Here is a 17,439-nt window from a genome sequence, read left to right as displayed (position 1 = left end):
AGCTTGTTAACAGAGGATGGAATGGTACTTGGGAAGTTAATTAGCTGCAGTCTTGTGGACGATTTCTTTCAAGTCCATCCAGGTTGGTCTAGGAAAGGCACAGTAAATCCACGGTGAATTCAGTGTGTCATTTCTGCATTTTCATGTATAGTTATGTCGACTTCTCAGGTCAGGAAACATAATCGGTATGTCTCTGTACACAGACCAATATAAGTTAGGTTTACCGTTTTTTCTTCTGACGAAAAATTCTCCCCCAAAAGTGGTGAGTTTTTTTGGTGGTGTTGTTATGTTTTGCTAATGTGCATTGGCTTGGAAAAGCTTATAATACTTGAAATCTTCACTGTGTGAGAATGGGTTTAAAATAATTGCTAGTTGTCCCAGCCCTTTGCCAGGTTAAAGGCAGACCAGGTTAAAGTTGTCGGCATCGCGTGTCCTGAGCAATGAGATCTTACAGCTGTCGTGGGGTCTGGTCTTTCTTACATGAAGAGTTTGATGTGTGTAGAATTCTCGTGGCTCTTATATTTTAGAGGAAATTCTAGATCTGTAAAAAGTAAGAATTAAAAGCTCTTATATTTCTATTAAATTCAGTTTTGAAAAAAATTCTTTAAAACAAGAGAGACAAATGTCTTCTTACTTTTAAAATGATTCCGCTGCACAAGGTTAGACTTCTGCTCTTGGAATCTCATCCCACCTCTTATGTTGGTACATAGTTGAGTAAGAAGACACTGCTCTACAATGTCTTAACTTTGTAAAACCATATTCAGAAGAGACAAAAGTAACTGAATTAATTCATTATTGACCAGAGACATATTAATATGTCTTGTTACCCAAACATTATTGACCTGAGACATTTCGAGATTCACTTAACAAATCGCCAGCCACAGGTATTCGTTTCTGCAAAAATCTCTCAGTCAATAATGTGTTAAAAGAGAAGAATTATAGGTGAATTAAAGAACTCAGTACTGAATCTTACTGTATAAAAGTATGTGCCTTTTATAAATAGGTGTCTATATATGTGATTTCTGTAGCCACACGTTGCCTTACTTACACATCACACATTTGGCTCCGTTCTGTTCACTACAATAGCTACAGTCTTTTTGTGGCCATTGAGCTCTTCATATGTGGCTGGTCCAAACTGAGATGTGCTATCTGTAAAATATATGCTGGATTTCAAACACTCGATACAAAAGAAAGCATGTAAAATCTCTCAATTTTTATACTGATTACATGTTTTAAGTGTCAACATTTTGGATATGTCAAATGAAGCAAAATATTATCTGTAATTTCGCTCTCTTTTCCTCGTTTTTAGCGTGGTCTGCTGGAAACTTTTCTTTGCACATGAAGCTCGCATCTGTGCCCTGTGTTGTGCTTCTGTGGGGCTGTGCCAGTCTAGGCGTCCATGTGTGTGCCGCTTACGTTTCAGTAGCAGCAGATAGAAACTCCTGTTGAGTAACTTTCAACTGCAACCTCGGATTTTATTTTCTTACATTTCAAATACTGTTTTTCAGCATCATCTTTTCATTCTTTTTTTTTTCTATCCCTATGCGGTGTCATTTTAAGCCGCCTCTCCGTTTGATACTAGTAAGTCTCCTAGGAATTTAAATAGACCTCAGTGAAAGCAATACTTGAGCCTCATTCATGTGTGCAAGTTAGATCATTATTCCTAATAATGGCTTTAAGTGCTTAGATAGATCAGCACTTCATGTTGTGAATTGCTTGTCATTTCTTTATAAAGATATTTCAAGAAATTGCACAGTGCCTTCCCCTCTTTCATTGTTTTCTAGCAAAAAGTAGCATAATCCTTTATTGATTTGTTGAAAGTCAGAGAAGAAAAGCCTTTTATGGTAGCAAAACCGAAATGTTTCCAAGTACTGAGAATAAGGAGCAAAATTGGTCATGAGTTGATAGTCCTAGGAAAGTTAATTTTAAAAATAAATCATGAATGCACTGTCAATCTGCCAGTGGTTTTGACCTCTGTTTCATTTTCCCGTTATGCTTGGGTCCAGGTTGTCATCAGCTACCACAAGGAAACCTATGTAATTCCTAGAGAGCGAGAAGTTGCACTGTTAGACTTAATAGTATGGTAGTCATGGAAGCATCAGTTATCTTCATCAAGGCAATTCAGATTTGATTATTGTAGAACTGTGTTAAATACCAAACCAGTGGAGTAGTAGCTGGAGCTAAATCAAGGGATTGTCATTTTTGTCAGATGATTAGGGCTGACTTGGAAGAGATATGAAAGGGTTGAGCTGTGTAAATACTCTCTTTTCAGCAGAAAAAGAAAAGGTCCATCACGGCCTTAAGATGCAGCTTGTTAGCTTGATGAATTTCAAACTACTTAACCTTAGCAATTATGTCCCCCGCCTACATGAAAGTATATCTGTGCCTTGGGGTTATGTCTCCAAGGACTGATACCAAAGCATATTGATAATTTTCTATTAAAATAAAATTCAGCCTTTCTGTGTCTAGTTGTCAAAGGACAGGGCATGCAGTTTCAAGGTCCGGATTATTAATTTGAGTTACATGTTTAGGTAAACACTGGATCATATTTACTTGTTTTAAAAAACTTTTTAATGAAAAATATGTAGTTTAACCTTTTAGAGATGATGATATTCAGGTTATGCTATTAATATGTTACATTTTCATAAAAAAGTATGTTTTTATAGAAGTGTATTTAATTGATTTTTATTTGCCCGAGGAACTTGATACTCTTAAATTATAGACACATTAAATAATAGCAACCTGTTTAAACAGACACACCCAACCTAATGATTGAAGAACATTTCTGCAAGTTTATCAATAATATTAAATGCCAGAAAGTGCAGGGTACTGCTGCTTTTATGAAAATGTGATTTCGTATTGTGGTGGTGTCCTGCTGATATGTCCACCACCTGGGCACTTATTCAACTCGTGTATAAGAACAGATGACATAGAAACTGCTGACTTGAAAAGAATTCCTGAATTCCGGAATAACACATTCATTTTAGAAGAAGAAAGACTCGCTGTGCCATCTAGTGGGCATCGCTAGCATTCTGGTTGTCAAAAGCTGGTTTTTGCTCTTCTTCAAAATGTAGCCTTCTTGAGCACTGCTGTGTCTCCTAGCCCTAAGAATGGATTGTGCTGGTGTTACACCTTACATAATACTTCAATTTGGTTCTGATTTTATCCGATTTTATTTTGGAAAGGCATGTTGAAACTGATCAAAAGAATTGAAAAGAAGTCTAATGAAAGTGAAATGTATTAAGTAATTTTAGTGTTCAATCAGACAAAGATAAGTTAGGGCAAAACTTCAACAGTGAAAAAAATGCCCAAGCACATGAATTATTAAGCATCACTATTGTATGTATTTTTTCTTTAAGAGTATAAAAGCAATTGTTTTTTGTCTTAATATACAAATTATATAATTTTGTACATTTTAACTTACTGCTTTTTTTCTATAGAGAAATCCAAGACCAGTGACTTATCAATTCCATCCAAATTTAGATTATTACAAAGCCCGAGGAGCAGACCTCATGAATAAAAGCCGGTAAGTCCTCTTTCTCTGATGAAAGTTCTAAGTCACTAAGATACTCTTGGAGACTGTCAGAAAATTTTATGCATTTGCTGAAAATAATTTTCTAGGTTTTAGCATATCAGTGGTTAATGCATGTAATGAATCTCTGTTTAATAAATTATCTGAGTTTTTCTTTGAGGTATGAGAAAAGGATGTATGCTGATGTCAGTGGTTATAAAAATTAAATAAATACAAGAGTACTTGTTACAGATGAAGTTTGGCAACTTCATTTTTCTAACACTGCTGCTGCTGCTGCTAAGTCACTTCAGTCGTGTCCGACTCTGTGTGACCCCATAGATGGAAGCCCACCCGGCTCCCCTGTCCCTGGGATTCTCCAGGCAAGAACACTGGAGTGGGTTGCCATTTCCTTCTCCACTAATAAAACTAAAATAAATCGTGCCTACATGTATAATCTCTTTCTAGATCCTTTCTGTTGATTGAAAAGAGGCAGTTCTATAATATATGTTTAAATTATTTCAGTAACAAAATTAAAATTGGGTTTCCCAACTGTCTTTAGAACTGCACAATAAGCTTATAAATGTATCTTATGTGTGCATTTGTGATTACATACATAGAAACTTTAAGGGTCACCGTAGGAATAAAAAAGTCATTAAAATCCTACTTTTAAAAGAAATTCACACTTATATAAAGGGTTGATGAACAGTTTTGTTCTTTCATAATACCATACTCAGATGTCTCAGGAGTTGACTTGTCAAACCAGAACCATCTCAAATTAGAACTTAATTTCGAAGTTTACTCTGAAAGACTGAAATGTTAGTCATGATAAATGCTGCAAGTTGTCCAGATTTTCTTCCTTAAGCATTTGCCTGTTGCTGGCTTTTCTTTGGTAGAAGTTAAGCAACCTAAGTATACACTGATGGAGTACACTTACAGGGTATGTTCTCTTACTTCGAGTTAAAAAGAAAAAGAGATGTAATTCCTGACACATTGAAACCCGTAGTCTAAGGGATGAGGAGGCTTTTATAAGAAGAGAGCTATATTTAAACTGGCAGTATTTTTAAATCCCGTGTTCTTATCTGAAGCCTGTCCCTTGCTCTGATGGGCTGTGTGATTATGAAAGCAGTTGTGTAGCCTGCGAGGCTCCCCGAAGCTGTTTTTGCCGTGCTGGGTCTCTCTCTGGCGACAGTGAGTGGGCTGCCCTGTAGGTAGAGTGCTCGGGCTTCCGTCGCGTCGCTTCTCTTGCTGCGGAGCATGGGCTCTGGGCTTGGAGGTGCCAGAAGCTGTGGCCTGCGGGCTCCAGGGCGCTGGCTTGGTACTTGTGGCGCCTGGGCTTAGTCGCTCTGGGATGTGGGATCTTCCCAGGCCAGGGCTTGAACCAGAGTCTCTTGCACTCAAGGCAGATTCCTAACCCCTGGACCGCCGGGGAAGGCCTGAAGCTCTTTTCTGTTTGTCCATCTGGTTTTCCTTTCACAGATAAAAGGTTCATTCCCCGTAGTCACTTTTGTTCGTTTAGTTTCACAGATTTTTCTGGAGTGCCAGACTGCCGTCATTCTAGGCCTTGCAGAGAGTGAACAAACCAGGCAAAACCCCTGCCCTCCTCAGGGGTCTCACAGTCTAGTCACTTGCGTTTCCTTCCTCTCCTGTCAACTGTGGAGGCTGGGTATGCTCTTTAAAGTGCCTGTGAGGTCCTTTCTTCATGCAGACTCTTCCTAGCTGGAGTCTCCTCTGGCCCCTGGGCTCCACCCAAAACCCGCTGTGCACCACGCCCCGCCCTGGGTGAGTTTTCACAGGACCAACCAACCAAGTTCTCTCGGTTTACAGCGGAGCGGACGGCACTCCCGTGAAGCTCCCAGAGGCTCAGCAGTCTGCTGCTCCCCCGGCCCTCCCACGTGGCTGCACTCCTCGCCCTTCCTGTCTCCCTCCTCCCACTGGGGCTCGCCAGGGTCTCCGCTGTTCTCTCTCCAGGGCCTCAGCGTGCGCACATCCTCACACAAGCCTGCCCGTCTCTAAAACCGTGTTGCGGGGCTTGGTGGACAGTGTTGCCCTCCTTTCTCTGTCCCGCGGTGACCAGTTCTGCACACACGCACTCTTCTGCTCTTTTCCGCTGTGCTTTATCACGGGACGTTGAATATGGCTCCCTGTGCTGCACACGGGGCCTTGCTGTCTGCCATCCTGTAGATGCGTTTGCACCTGCTCATGGCAAACTCACAGTTCACCCCCCTCCCACCCCCGCCTTGGCAAACACAGATCTGCTCTCTGTCTGTGAGTCTGCTCTGTTCTGTAAATACGTTCCTTTATGTCGTATTTCCTGGAGAAGGAAATGGCAACCCACTCCAGTGTCCGTGCCTGGAAAATCCCACAGACAGAGGAGCCTGGCGGGCTGCAGTCCACGGGGTCGCAAGAGTCGGACACAACTTAGCGACTAAACCACCAGCACCATGTCGTATTTTAGAGACCACATCCAAGTGATATCCTGTGGTCTCCGTCTTTCTCTGACTTACGTCACTTGGTGTGACCATCTCTGGGTCCATCGTGCTGCCACGAATGGCAGTTATTTCCTCTTGGTGTGACCAGAAAGCACCCGCAGAACCCACGGGCCACAGCTTCTCTGCCCGGTCACCTGTCGAGACCCACGGGCCACAGCTTCTCTGCCCAGTCAGCTGTCGAGACCCACGGGCCACGGCTTCTCTGCCCGGTCACCTGTCGAGACCCACGGGCCACGGCTTCTCTACCCGGTCACCTGTCGAGACCCACGGGCCACGGCTTCTCTGCCCGGTCACCTGTCGAGACCCACGGGCCACGGCTTCTCTGCCCGGTCACCTGTCGAGACCCACGGGCCCCGGCTTCTCTGCCCGGTCACCTGTCGAGACCCACGGGCCCCGGCTTCTCTGCCCGGCCACCTGTCGAGACCCACGGGCCACAGCTTCTCTACCCGGTCACCTGTCGAGACCAACGGGCCACAGCTTCTCTGCACGGTCACCTGTCGAGACCCACGGGCCACAGCTTCTCTGCCCGGTCACCTGTCAAGACCCACGGGCCACAGCTTCTCTGCCCGGTCACCTGTCGAGACCCACGGGCCACAGCTTCTCTGCCCGGTCACCTGTCAAGACCCACGGGCCCCGGCTTCTCTGCCCGGTCACCTGTCGAGACCCACGGGCCCCGGCTTCTCTGCCCGGTCACCTGTCGAGACTTCTGCGTTGTCTCCGAGCCTTAGATACTGCAACTCGTGCCCCTGTGAGCACAGGGTGCATGTGTCTGTTTGAATTACAGTCTTGTCTGGATACACGCCCAGCAGTGGGGTTGCTGGACCGTAAGACGGCTCTTGTTCTAGTTTCTGAGGCCCCCCGTGCGGCTCTCCACAGAGGTTGCACCAGTGTGTGTCCCACCCACAGCCCGCTCAGCATGCATCATTTGTAGACTTCTGACGATGGCCACTCTGGCTGGTGTGAGATGGCGCCTCACTGTAGCTGGACTAGCATCTCTCTGATGCTGAGCGATGATGAGCACCTTCCCTGTGCCCGACGCCCTTCTGTGCGCTCACACAAGCCTCTCTGGGTCTCTGCTTCGTCTGTCTGCACCTCCCTCGATCCCTCTGCCTGATCGCCGTCCTGGTCCCATAGCGTTCATTTCTCACTGAAGCCGTATCCATACGCATCCGCTCTCTCCCCAGTCTCCTCACCGAGATCTAACCCCCTGCAGGGCTTAGATCTAAGCCCCCTGAGGGCACCTTGGATAATCCTCGAGCTAGTATGAGGAAGTTGATCGCTGTTGTTGTGTATACGTGATTTTTTTGTTTTACATTCTTCAACATCTCCTTTTCTTCTTTTTCAAAGAAGGAAATAGACTGTACTCTCTCCTTTTCCCCTTCATGTTTTATCTTCCATTTAGCTTTCTGTCCCTGCATTCTCAAAATAGTTGGTTCTGTTTTATGTATTTTCTTGTCGGCACATTGAGATTCCTATCTGCAGTATCTTTGTAAGGACTAGAAGGCAGCTTTCTCATCATCACCATGGCGGTTTCAAAGCCTGAAACTGAAAGGGCCCAAGTGAAGTGTAGCGTGTGAAGACATCGCAGACAAGTGAGCAAGGGAGAAGCCCATAGATGGTGTTGGGAAACCTGACAAATCTTTTGAAAAGATATCAACTGGTAACTTTTAACACACACTAAAATAAATTCTGAGTTAATCAGCGTTCACTCAAACAAGCAAACATAGAAATAAAACCCACGTGTCTGTCTGACCTCTAGTTACTTGACTTTTTATCCTTAAAAGTCATGGAAGAAATCACAAAGGGAAGGACTGGTGGGTTTTATTGCACAGCTGTTTCTGAATGGATGTGTCAGAGATGTTTTTAAAAATGAATCAAAAGCAAACAGAAAATTGGGAAAATATTTGTAAAAGAAATAACTGACAAACTATACTATCATTAATGTTTGGAAACTGGCACAGTTCAGTAAGGAATACAAGATCCCGCCTCAGGGGCCGTCCCACCTCCTGCTGTATTCTCTGCCCAGAGGACCGCGGCCCAGGAGGGCTAAAGGGCCCTCCGTTTGTCTTCAGCCTGGCCTCTTTGCTTGAACGCCAGGCTTCCTCGATTGAACTAAGCTCTTGGTTTCACCTCCACACACCTGTTTCCCCTCTGTAACCGTGAATGTCTTGACGGCTGATCTAGCCTTAGAATGCCCTGGACTCCTCTCTCTCCATGACATCACGGCAGGTCCATCAGCAGTGCCTGCTCAAACTGTATCCCGGAACAGTCCCTTTCCTGTCTCTGCCCTGCTGATCCTGAGTCATGTGTCCTTGCCAGTCTCCCCCCGTGGCCTCCTCACTCATCTCCCAATGCAGGTCTGATCTTCCACTGTTCTGCTCAGAGCCCTTAGTGGCTTCCCAGCATGGCTTGCCTCAGGTCCCCAGCTGTGCAGTGCTGCAGGGAGGCCCTGCGCAGCCCGGCTCCTGTCGCTGCACCCCTGTCTGCACCCCCCACCCCGGCTCACTGGACTCCAGCCGCGCCGGCCCGCTGACCGTCCCCCCAGCTCCCAATCAGGCCCTGCCTTCAGGAGCTTTGGGCTTGCTCTTCCCCAGGCCTGGGCTCTTTCCTGAGAACCCACACTGCACCTGACTGTTCAGCCTGTGCTCAGACATCGTCTCTTCATGACTGCTGTGTCTGAAATAACAGACCACCTGACTCCTTTTATTTTGCTTTGTTACTATTTTTGTCTCTGTGGGGTGTTTAAATAGCAGTTCTTACCACCTGAAATGGTATTTTTAGCTTTTTATTCTACTTTTTGTGTGCTTTTATTGTTTCTCACATTGAAATATAAATTCTGCATGTTTGTCTTATTGTCTGCTGTATCCTCAGCATCTAAAATAGTGCCTAGAATATAGTATGCACTCAGTAAAAGAAGGTTTGCAAACAGCAAACAAACATCAAAAGGCTGTTCACACTCGTAATTAGTCACGGAAATGCAAACTAAAGTGCCTGTGAAGAACCATTTTTCACCTTTCAAAGTAGCAGATTAATAATAAACTAGGCAGAGATGAGTGAGTCCTGGGTATCTACTGTTCAGTCTAGGCCCGTAGTTAATGATGCTGTTATGTACCTAAGGTTTGCTAAGAGAGTCACTCTTATTTTAAGTGTCCTTATCACAAAAATAAGTAAAAGAAGTCATACTTAATAGACAGGGCAGGAGGACACTTTCAGGGGTGAGGGGTGTGTTTATCTCATAGATTGTGGCGATGGTTTTCAAATGCATGCTTGCCTCTACACTCATCAAGCTGCACGCGTTAAGAAGACACAGCCACTGTAGGTCTGTGATGCCTCAGTGAGGTGACTGGAGCCAGAAGGTGCATGGATACCCATCAGTCAGTTCAGTTCAGTCGCTCAGTCGTCTCCGACTCTTTGCGACCCCATGAATCACAGCACGCCAGGCCTCCCTGTCCATCAACAACTCCCAGAGTTCACTCAAACTCATGTCCATCGAGCTGGTGATGCCATCCAGCCATTTCATTCTCTGTCGTCCCCATCTCTTCCCACCCCAATCCCTCCCAGCATCAGAGTCTTTTCCAGTGAGTCAACTCGTCGCAGTCACCGATTTAGGGAATGTAAGTTGAAACAAACTTATCATCTTGCTAAAGAATACTCCCAAGTCTATATGTAGCCCTTATAACTACCACATTCTTCTCTAGAAGTTGGTTTATTGTACCATTACTTTATCTAGGATGAAAAAACTTTTGTAGCTGTGAAACCCTTGGCAAAGTCCCACTGTAGCTATTTAATGCCCAAGATGTTTTTACCAGGCTTATGTGTAAGCCATAGCCTTATAACTACTTTCTTAGCTGTTTAGAGGCTATTAAAGACTTCATGCATCGGGGCTGCCACTGAGCAGCAAGACAAGTTGTGGGGCTGATCCAGAGGGAAGGCGTGTCTTCACAGGGAAACCCCCGGCGGTGATGAGCATGTAGAGGACAGCAGAGGCAGGCAGGTGCCTGGAGGGCAGGGCGCTAATCCACGCCACAGCAGTGGACACAGGCCACGGCAGTGGACTTCTGTCTGCGCTGTTTATCCAAATGAGAGATGAGGATGCGAGGTGACATGTGACTTCACGGATAAGAATATCTCTAGAAATCAAGAAGCCTGATTTCTCTTCTCTGCCTTACCATGGATTGCTGTAATTAAGTCTTTAAAAGCAAGTGCCTAGGTATTTTCGTGATAGATTTTCCATTACGTGTGTGGATAGCATTCACTGTGCTCTGATTTTACTTAGCTGCACATTTCTTTTAAAAATGGGAATTGACATTTCCTTATTCATTCAACTTTTGAGCTCAGAACAACAAATTAACACTCAAATCCTGCTCCAATTTTGTCCTCAAATAACCATAAATTACTTCTATAAATAAAAAATAAGCACATCTAAATTGTGACCAGTCTTCAGAAAGACCCATCTGATTTATTTAGGAATTTGTGACTTCTGAAATGCCCAACTGAGTATTCATGGAACAGAATTTCATAGTTTTTAACTATTGCAGTCTCTTAGAGTCAGAGTAAAATCACATGCCTTCTACGTTCCAGAACACTCACAGAGTTTCTCTTTCGAAAGTTTCTTCAAGTGTGTAGTTTTTCTGCTCTTGCAGAGGTGATGAAACAGCCACACCTGAGCTGGCAGCAGGGCCTCAGGCCGCGTGCCTCTTTATCCAGTGGCCCTTTTTACACAGCTCCGTGACTGGAGGTCTTCTAACTTACTTAAGTTCCTATCACCAGAGTTAGCTCTTCCCCTGGATTGAGTGAGGCCTTGATACAGACGGAGGAAGCCAAGCGGGTTCCAGACCAGAAATAGCATCCTCTGTGCTGATAGCCCCAGCTCTCCTCTGCCCCACGTCACAGCTACAACAAGCTGACTGGCGTCAGTAATGAAGGATGCCAGAGTTAGAGTTCGGGCAGGGGGCCCTTTCCAAAAGACCCCTGTCTGGATTCCTGCCTGGGGTCCAGCGGGAAGCCAGGCTCTGCAGACAGATGCTTTCCAGTCAGGGAGCCTCTGCAGGCTTCGCAGACATTCCCCACCTTCCACCGCTGGACTCCGCCTGATGAGGGTGCGGTGGTGCCTGGTCCGTTTTTACCCCAAGAATGCCATTACTCAGTGACTCTCCCAGAGAAGGCAATGGCACCCCACTCCAGTACTCTTGCCTGGAAAATCCCATGGACGGAGGAGCCTGGTAGGCTGCAGTCCATGAGGTTGCTAAGAGTCGGACACGACTGAACGACTTCACTTTCACTTTTCACTTTCATGCATTGGAGAAGGAAATGGCAACCCACTCCAGCGTTCTTGCCTGGAGAATCCCAGGGACGGGGGAGCCTGGTAGGAGGCCGTCTGTTGGGTCACACAAAGTCGTACATGACTGAAGTGACTTAGCAGCAGCAGCAGCAGCAGTGATTCTCCATCTGTTCTCAGAATCAGAGTCTGCCTCCACTTAGGAGTCTTCTCAGGGCCTGGCCTATACTAAGCACGTCCTCCTAGAAAGCTCAGACCTTCTTCCAACAGTCGTCTTATACTCGCATCCGAGCCTTGTGAGGGCAGGGGCCGCATCTGCCTGTGTCCCTGTTGTCTCCTCGTTACCTGGCTGGAGAACGCATTCCAACATGGGTGAAATGAGTGCGCACTTTCTAGCTTCATTTATAGAATAACCATGCCGATGTCGGGGGCGGACTCCTCCTATTCCCAGGGCCTAGCACAGTACCTGGCACTGTTTCCAGTACTCAGTAGTTTAATGACTGAATAAATAAATACTGTTTTGAATACCTAAGAGGCATTATAAGATTCTTCTAGCTAATTTCCATATTATATGGTCCACAAGAATTTTTAAATGAGGCTTTATTATATTTACTCTGAAGTATTTTATTGCTAAAATATGGTAAAGAAATAATATGCTAATAATATTTCCCGAGTCATGAAGCCAAGAAGTCCATGGTTATAGTCCATTAGTAGTTAATTGGCTAATCAGAATTTCAAAGGACACTGATTTCTATATAAATGTAATTTTGTGATATTTTTATGCTCAAATAGGAGTTTGTGCTATAAGCACTTCTGTGTCTGAAATGCTCTTGTATCAAAGAGAGTTGTTAATTCCTAACCAATTTAGGTAAATTGGTAACACTATCTCCTCTTTAGGGCAGAGTAAATAAATCTTTCTGCTTTTTAAAAAATGTGAGTATAGTTTGTACATAAGACGCGGATCCTCAGTGTTCAGTCTGGTGCGTTTTGATGGCTGTGAATCCTACCGCTCTGCGTGCAGGCTCAGTTGTGTCCAGCTCTCTGCGACCCTGTGGACTCTGGCCCTCCAGGCCCCTCTGTCCATGGGATCCTCAGGTAGGAATACTGGGGCGGTCTGCCATTCCCCCCTCCAGGGGATCTCCCCTACCCAGGGATCAAACTCATGTCTTGTCACCGCCATCTAAGACAGTGTATCTGGAATGAACGTTCCTGTCACCTGAGAGTCCTCTCCTGTCCCGTTATGGTCATATCCAGCTCGTCATCCCGAGGCAACCACTTTGGATTTCTGCTCCCTTGTTTTGAGTTTCCGCTTTTCTTGGTCTTCCCATGAATAGAGACACACAGTGTGTGCTTTTCTCGTTTAGATTAATGTGTTTTCACTGTATGCATATTGCTTTATACATACCAGTAGTTTCTTTCTTTTCCTGCGCTGTGTTCCACTATGTGATGTACACAAATTGTTTATTCTGTTGTTGATAGATAGTGGGTTATTTCCAGATTTGGGGTGTTTTGAGCTATGAACACTCTTGTACAAGATGCTTTCACTTGTTATTGTTGTTTTTGGTGGATAGATGTTTATGTTTCCCTTGGATAAACACTTAGAAATTAAATCACTCTGGCTCAGTTGCTAAAGAATCTGCCTGTAATTCTGGGAGACCTGAGTTTGATCCCTGGGTTGGGAAGATCCCCTGGAGAAGGAAATGGCAACCCACTCTAGTACTCCTGCCTGGAGAATCCCATGGACAGAGGAGCTCGGTGGACTACAGTCCACAGGGTCACAGAGAGTTGGACACTACTGAAGCAACTTAGCATGCATAGGATAGATGTATGTTTAACTTTATAAGAAACTGCAAACTATTTCACCAAGTAGTTGTACTTTTTTCCATGCTCACCAGCAATATTTGGGAGTTTTAATTTCTCTTCATCTTTGCCAGCATCTGCTACTGTCAGTCTTTCTGATTTATCTATTGTAGTCGGCATGAAATGGGGCCTCACTGTGCTTTAATTTACATTTTCCTGAGCATCTTTCCATAGCATATTGGCGAGTCCCTTTTGGACCATCCCAACAGTCTGCCTCTTTTTAATGGGTTGTTTGTCTTTTTTTTTCTTGATTTGTAAAAATTCTTTGTATGTTTTGGGTAGGAGTCTTTGTCTGATAAACGTACTGCAAATATTATCCCCCAGTGTGGAGCTTGCCTGTTCGTTTTCTTAATGATGCCTTTTAATGAGCAGAAAATTTTCATTTCAGTGACATTTTTTCTTTCAGTTTTTTTTCCTTTATGGCTTGTGCATTTTGTTTTCTTATCTATGAAATCTCCTAAGATTCATCTAAGCCTCATTTGTTCAGGATCCTGAAGACCATGCTTGGCTTCAGTGGTTCACTTGAAGGACTCACAGAATTCAGAAAAGCAGTTATACCCATGTTTATAGTGTATTATGGCAAAAGGATACAGATTAAAATCAAGAAAGGAAAAAAAGTTGGTGTTGTTGACTGAAAATGAACAACCTAGAAAGCTGAGAGTTATGTTTTATTTGGCAGATTTTCTGAGGACTTCAAGTCCAAGACAGGACTCTCAGGTCACTCTGAGGGCCTGACCCAAAGACGCAGAGTGGGAAGCCAGGTTACACAGGAGTTTTTGCAACGAAGGCTGGGTAGTCAGAACATCGAAAGATTTCTGTTAATTCAGTTCAGTTCAGTTCAGTCGCTCAGTCGTGTCCAACTCTTTGCAACCCCATGAACCACAGCACGCCAGGCCTCCCTGTCCATCACCAACTCCCGGAGTTCACTCAAACGCATGTCCATCGAGTCGGTGATGCCACCCAGCCATCTCATCCTCTGTCATCCCCTTCTCCCGCCCCCAGTCCCTCCCAGCATCAGGGTCTTTTCCAGTGAGTCAGCTCTTCACATGAGGTGGCCAAAGTATTGGAGCTTCAGCTTTAGCATCAGTCCTTCCAATGAACACCCAGGACTGATCTCCTTTAGAATGGACTGGTTGGATCTCCTTGCAGTCCAAGGGACTCTCAAGAGTCTTCTCCAACACCACAGTTCAAAAGCATTAATTCTTCAGCGCTCAGCTTTCTTGATAGTCCAACTCTCACATCCATACCTGACCACTGGAGAAACCATAGCCTTGACTAGACGGACCTTGGTTGGCAACGTAATGTCTCTGCTTTTTAATATACTGTCTAGGTTGGTCATAACTTTCCTTCCAAGGAGTAAGCATCTTTTAGCTTCATGGCTGCAATCAGCATCCGCAGTGATTTTGGAGCCCAAAAAGATAAAGTCTGTGGTCCATGTTAAATCAGTGTTTGTAGAGTGAAGTAAAAATTAAGGTCTGTCTTTTTTGATACAGTTTTTCTATACAGTTTCAACTTTTTCCAGCAGTTGAATACCAGTTATGTAAAATCCTCTCCTTTCCCCATTGAATTAAATTGGGTCCTTGGCTGAGAATCAATTGACCATAAAGATAAGAGTCTATTTCTGGACACTCTGTGCTTTCTCTAGTACCACAGTCACTTAATTATGTAGCGTCACAGCAAGTCTTGTTTTTCTTTTTTTTATTATTTTGGCTATTCTCGGTTCTTTGCATTTCCATATAAATTGTAGAATCTACATGTCACTTTCTCTAAAAGTTATTGGGATTTGATTGGAATTGCATTGAATCTGTAGGTCAGTTTGGAAGGAACTGAAACTTGGGCGTCACTGAGTCATCTAACCCACGCGCGCGGGCTGTCTCTTCATTCAGTTAGCCTTCACACTCTCTCCGCAGTGTTGCATGGTTTTAAGAGCGCAGGTCTTATAGATTGGTTTCCAATTGAGAGAAAATAAATTCCTCTCTTTTCCTGCACGTTACCTGTTCCCGCCTGGGACTGTACTTTTTTTTTGGCTGCGCTGGACCTTTGCTGCCTTGTGAGGGCTTTCTCTAGTTGCAGTGAGCAGGGGCTGCTCGTGTAGCACAAGGGCCTCTCAGTGCAGTGACCGCTGTTGCTGTGGAGCCCAGGCTCGAGGTGCGTGGGCCTTGGTAGTTGCTGTATGCAGACTCCAGGGCACGCCTCAGCACTTGTGACACATGGCTTAGTTGCTCCCCAGCTCATGGAATCTTCCCAGACCAGGGCCTGAACCCGTGTCCCCTGCATCAGCTGGCGGATTCTTAGCCACTGCACCGCCAAGGAAGTCCAGGATGTACTTTTTTTTTTTAATGGAACTATTTCCTTGGAATTTTACATGGACTCATACATTTCTTTATATTTATTGACTCCCTTTCATTAAAACTTGAAGGAAAGTTTCTTAAAACATACCTTTTTCCTTAAAACTCTTAAGAGGTGATTATTGATTCATGTTTAGTATAGATAGGTGCATGTGATTTTTTTTCAAGTGTGAAGATATGTAGTGATTCTCAGAGAAGGTAGATAGGTGACAGGGCTAAGCTCCCTGACAGGTGGCATCTCAAGATTGTATGCTCTTCCATTCTGCTGTGTTTCCCTAGACCAGAAACTCCTGTGAGCCACGGTTAATAGGAGAGATTTGTTTCCCTCTCAGACACTGGGTCAGAAAGTAAATTAGTTGAAAACAACTGCCCCGGAATAGAAACCTCGAACTTTATTCCTGCAGATAGGTCTTCGGGAGTTATCTCATGATTTTTATATACCCACAGTCTATGCACAATTGCTAATTATTTGTTACATTAAACAAATCTTATCAATTATATTCAGACCCAGTTAGCTGAGCCCCACAGTCTAGCTTATGTCCCCCTCTTGCAGGGCCAGCTTTTCTGGCCCTAACAAGCACTTCTTTTGCTTCACATCACAGTCACAAGGACTTACATGTCACATGCAAAATAATCATCATCTTTATCGCTGAAAGGAAACATGTTTCACTTGAAAGTCAGATTCCTAAGGAATGACTAGTAGCAAGCTAATTTTTATCACGTAGGTTTTATAAAGACCTATAAAGTCTTGAACTCCATGATATATGGAGAGAGCTGATTTTCTGAGATAGCAGAAATCTCACAATATGGCAAACAAATTAGAATTAAGTATAGATGTCCTTCACTGAATCAAGTTTGATACACTCAACATTAAAGGTAAAAAATTAAGAAAGTTGGAAACCACTTTGTTTTATAGAATTTGAAACCTTTAACTTAGAGAATTTGTGACATCCCGAATGTTAGCTCAAATGTTAGAATCATCTTGAAAAGTATTATTTTGCAACCATGACAACTGTTTTAAATATCTAAATAAAAGATAGATGTATATAATAAGCATGAAAGAAGTAAATAGGGATCATAATCCCAGGGAGGTCAACAGTGGCAGGCTATGAAATTACAGAGATGCAGAGAGAGTATCGTTTCTATCCTGAAACCAAAGTCATGTGTTTATAGTTACTTTTTCTAACAACTTGCACTTAAGGTAATCTTAAACTAAGTTATATATGTTTATGATGGGAAAAGTGTAGATAGAACGCGATGAGAACATGATAGGCAGGAGATTCTGATGGAAGGAAAGGAAAAGAAGGGAGAAAAGCCTCAGAGGGAAGGTGACCTAGAGGTGGAAGGAAAGGCAAAAAGAATAGAGACCGAGGGTGGAAACAAGAGGCAAGGCAGCCAGGGGGGCTCCGCGCTCGATTTGGGTCCCGTCACCCTCCCTCAAGGGCCCACGCCAGCCTGCAGGCCCCTGTGTGACCTTGCGACTCGGCAGGATAGTGACTGCCACGTAGGAGGCGGCTGGCCCAGTCCAGCCCCTGCCATCAACGCAGGCAGAAAGGGCTCTCCTTGAACTCTGCCTCTCGCCCCTGCCAGGGGGCCTCCTTGTCTGAAAACGATTTCCTAAGCTCTGCTTAGACAGTCCCAGAAGTGGCGTTCTTACATTTTAAGTGGAGCCTGTTAAGTCATTAGGAAGGGTTTCCTGGGCCGTGGCCTTCTAACTGTCTCCTGTGACTTTCTCTAGCTTGTGAGCCTCGTCTCATTTTCAGAGCCGCGTGTAGAAGGGCTGCTCTCCCTCCTGGCAGCTGTCCTCTGTTGGCGGGCTTGTGCCCTGCCTCTTGAGCCGTTGCTCTTCCCGTCGTCATCGGCATATCTCCCTACTGTTCTGCTCCGTTTTACAGACAAAACTCAATTCTGCTAGAAACTCATGCGTCACCAAAACTGTCTGCCATACTCCTA

At 44.5% G+C, this 17,439-nt stretch overlaps 1 protein-coding gene across 17 annotated transcripts in view; it reads left to right on the top strand.

Annotated features, from left to right (window-relative positions):
* TBC1D5 (TBC1 domain family member 5) overlaps window positions 1-17,439 on the top strand; it is a 623,629-nt gene that overhangs the window by 510,244 nt on the left and 95,946 nt on the right. For all 17 annotated transcript variants that reach the window (XM_088835359.1, XM_088835371.1, XM_055416924.2 and 14 more), the window contains one exon: window positions 3,441-3,526. In XM_088835359.1, the coding sequence (XP_088691485.1) occupies window positions 3,441-3,526 (86 nt within the window). The remainder of the gene's footprint in view (window positions 1-3,440; window positions 3,527-17,439) is intronic.

Source organism: Moschus berezovskii, chromosome 1, assembly GCF_049115385.1.
Source record: "Moschus berezovskii isolate FMDL1 chromosome 1, NW_MosBer_1.0, whole genome shotgun sequence".
Classification (NCBI taxonomy): Eukaryota; Metazoa; Chordata; class Mammalia; order Artiodactyla; family Moschidae; genus Moschus; species Moschus berezovskii.
The sequence above is the reverse complement of the archived record's forward strand: the minus strand, read 5'-3'. Positions and strand labels throughout refer to the sequence as shown.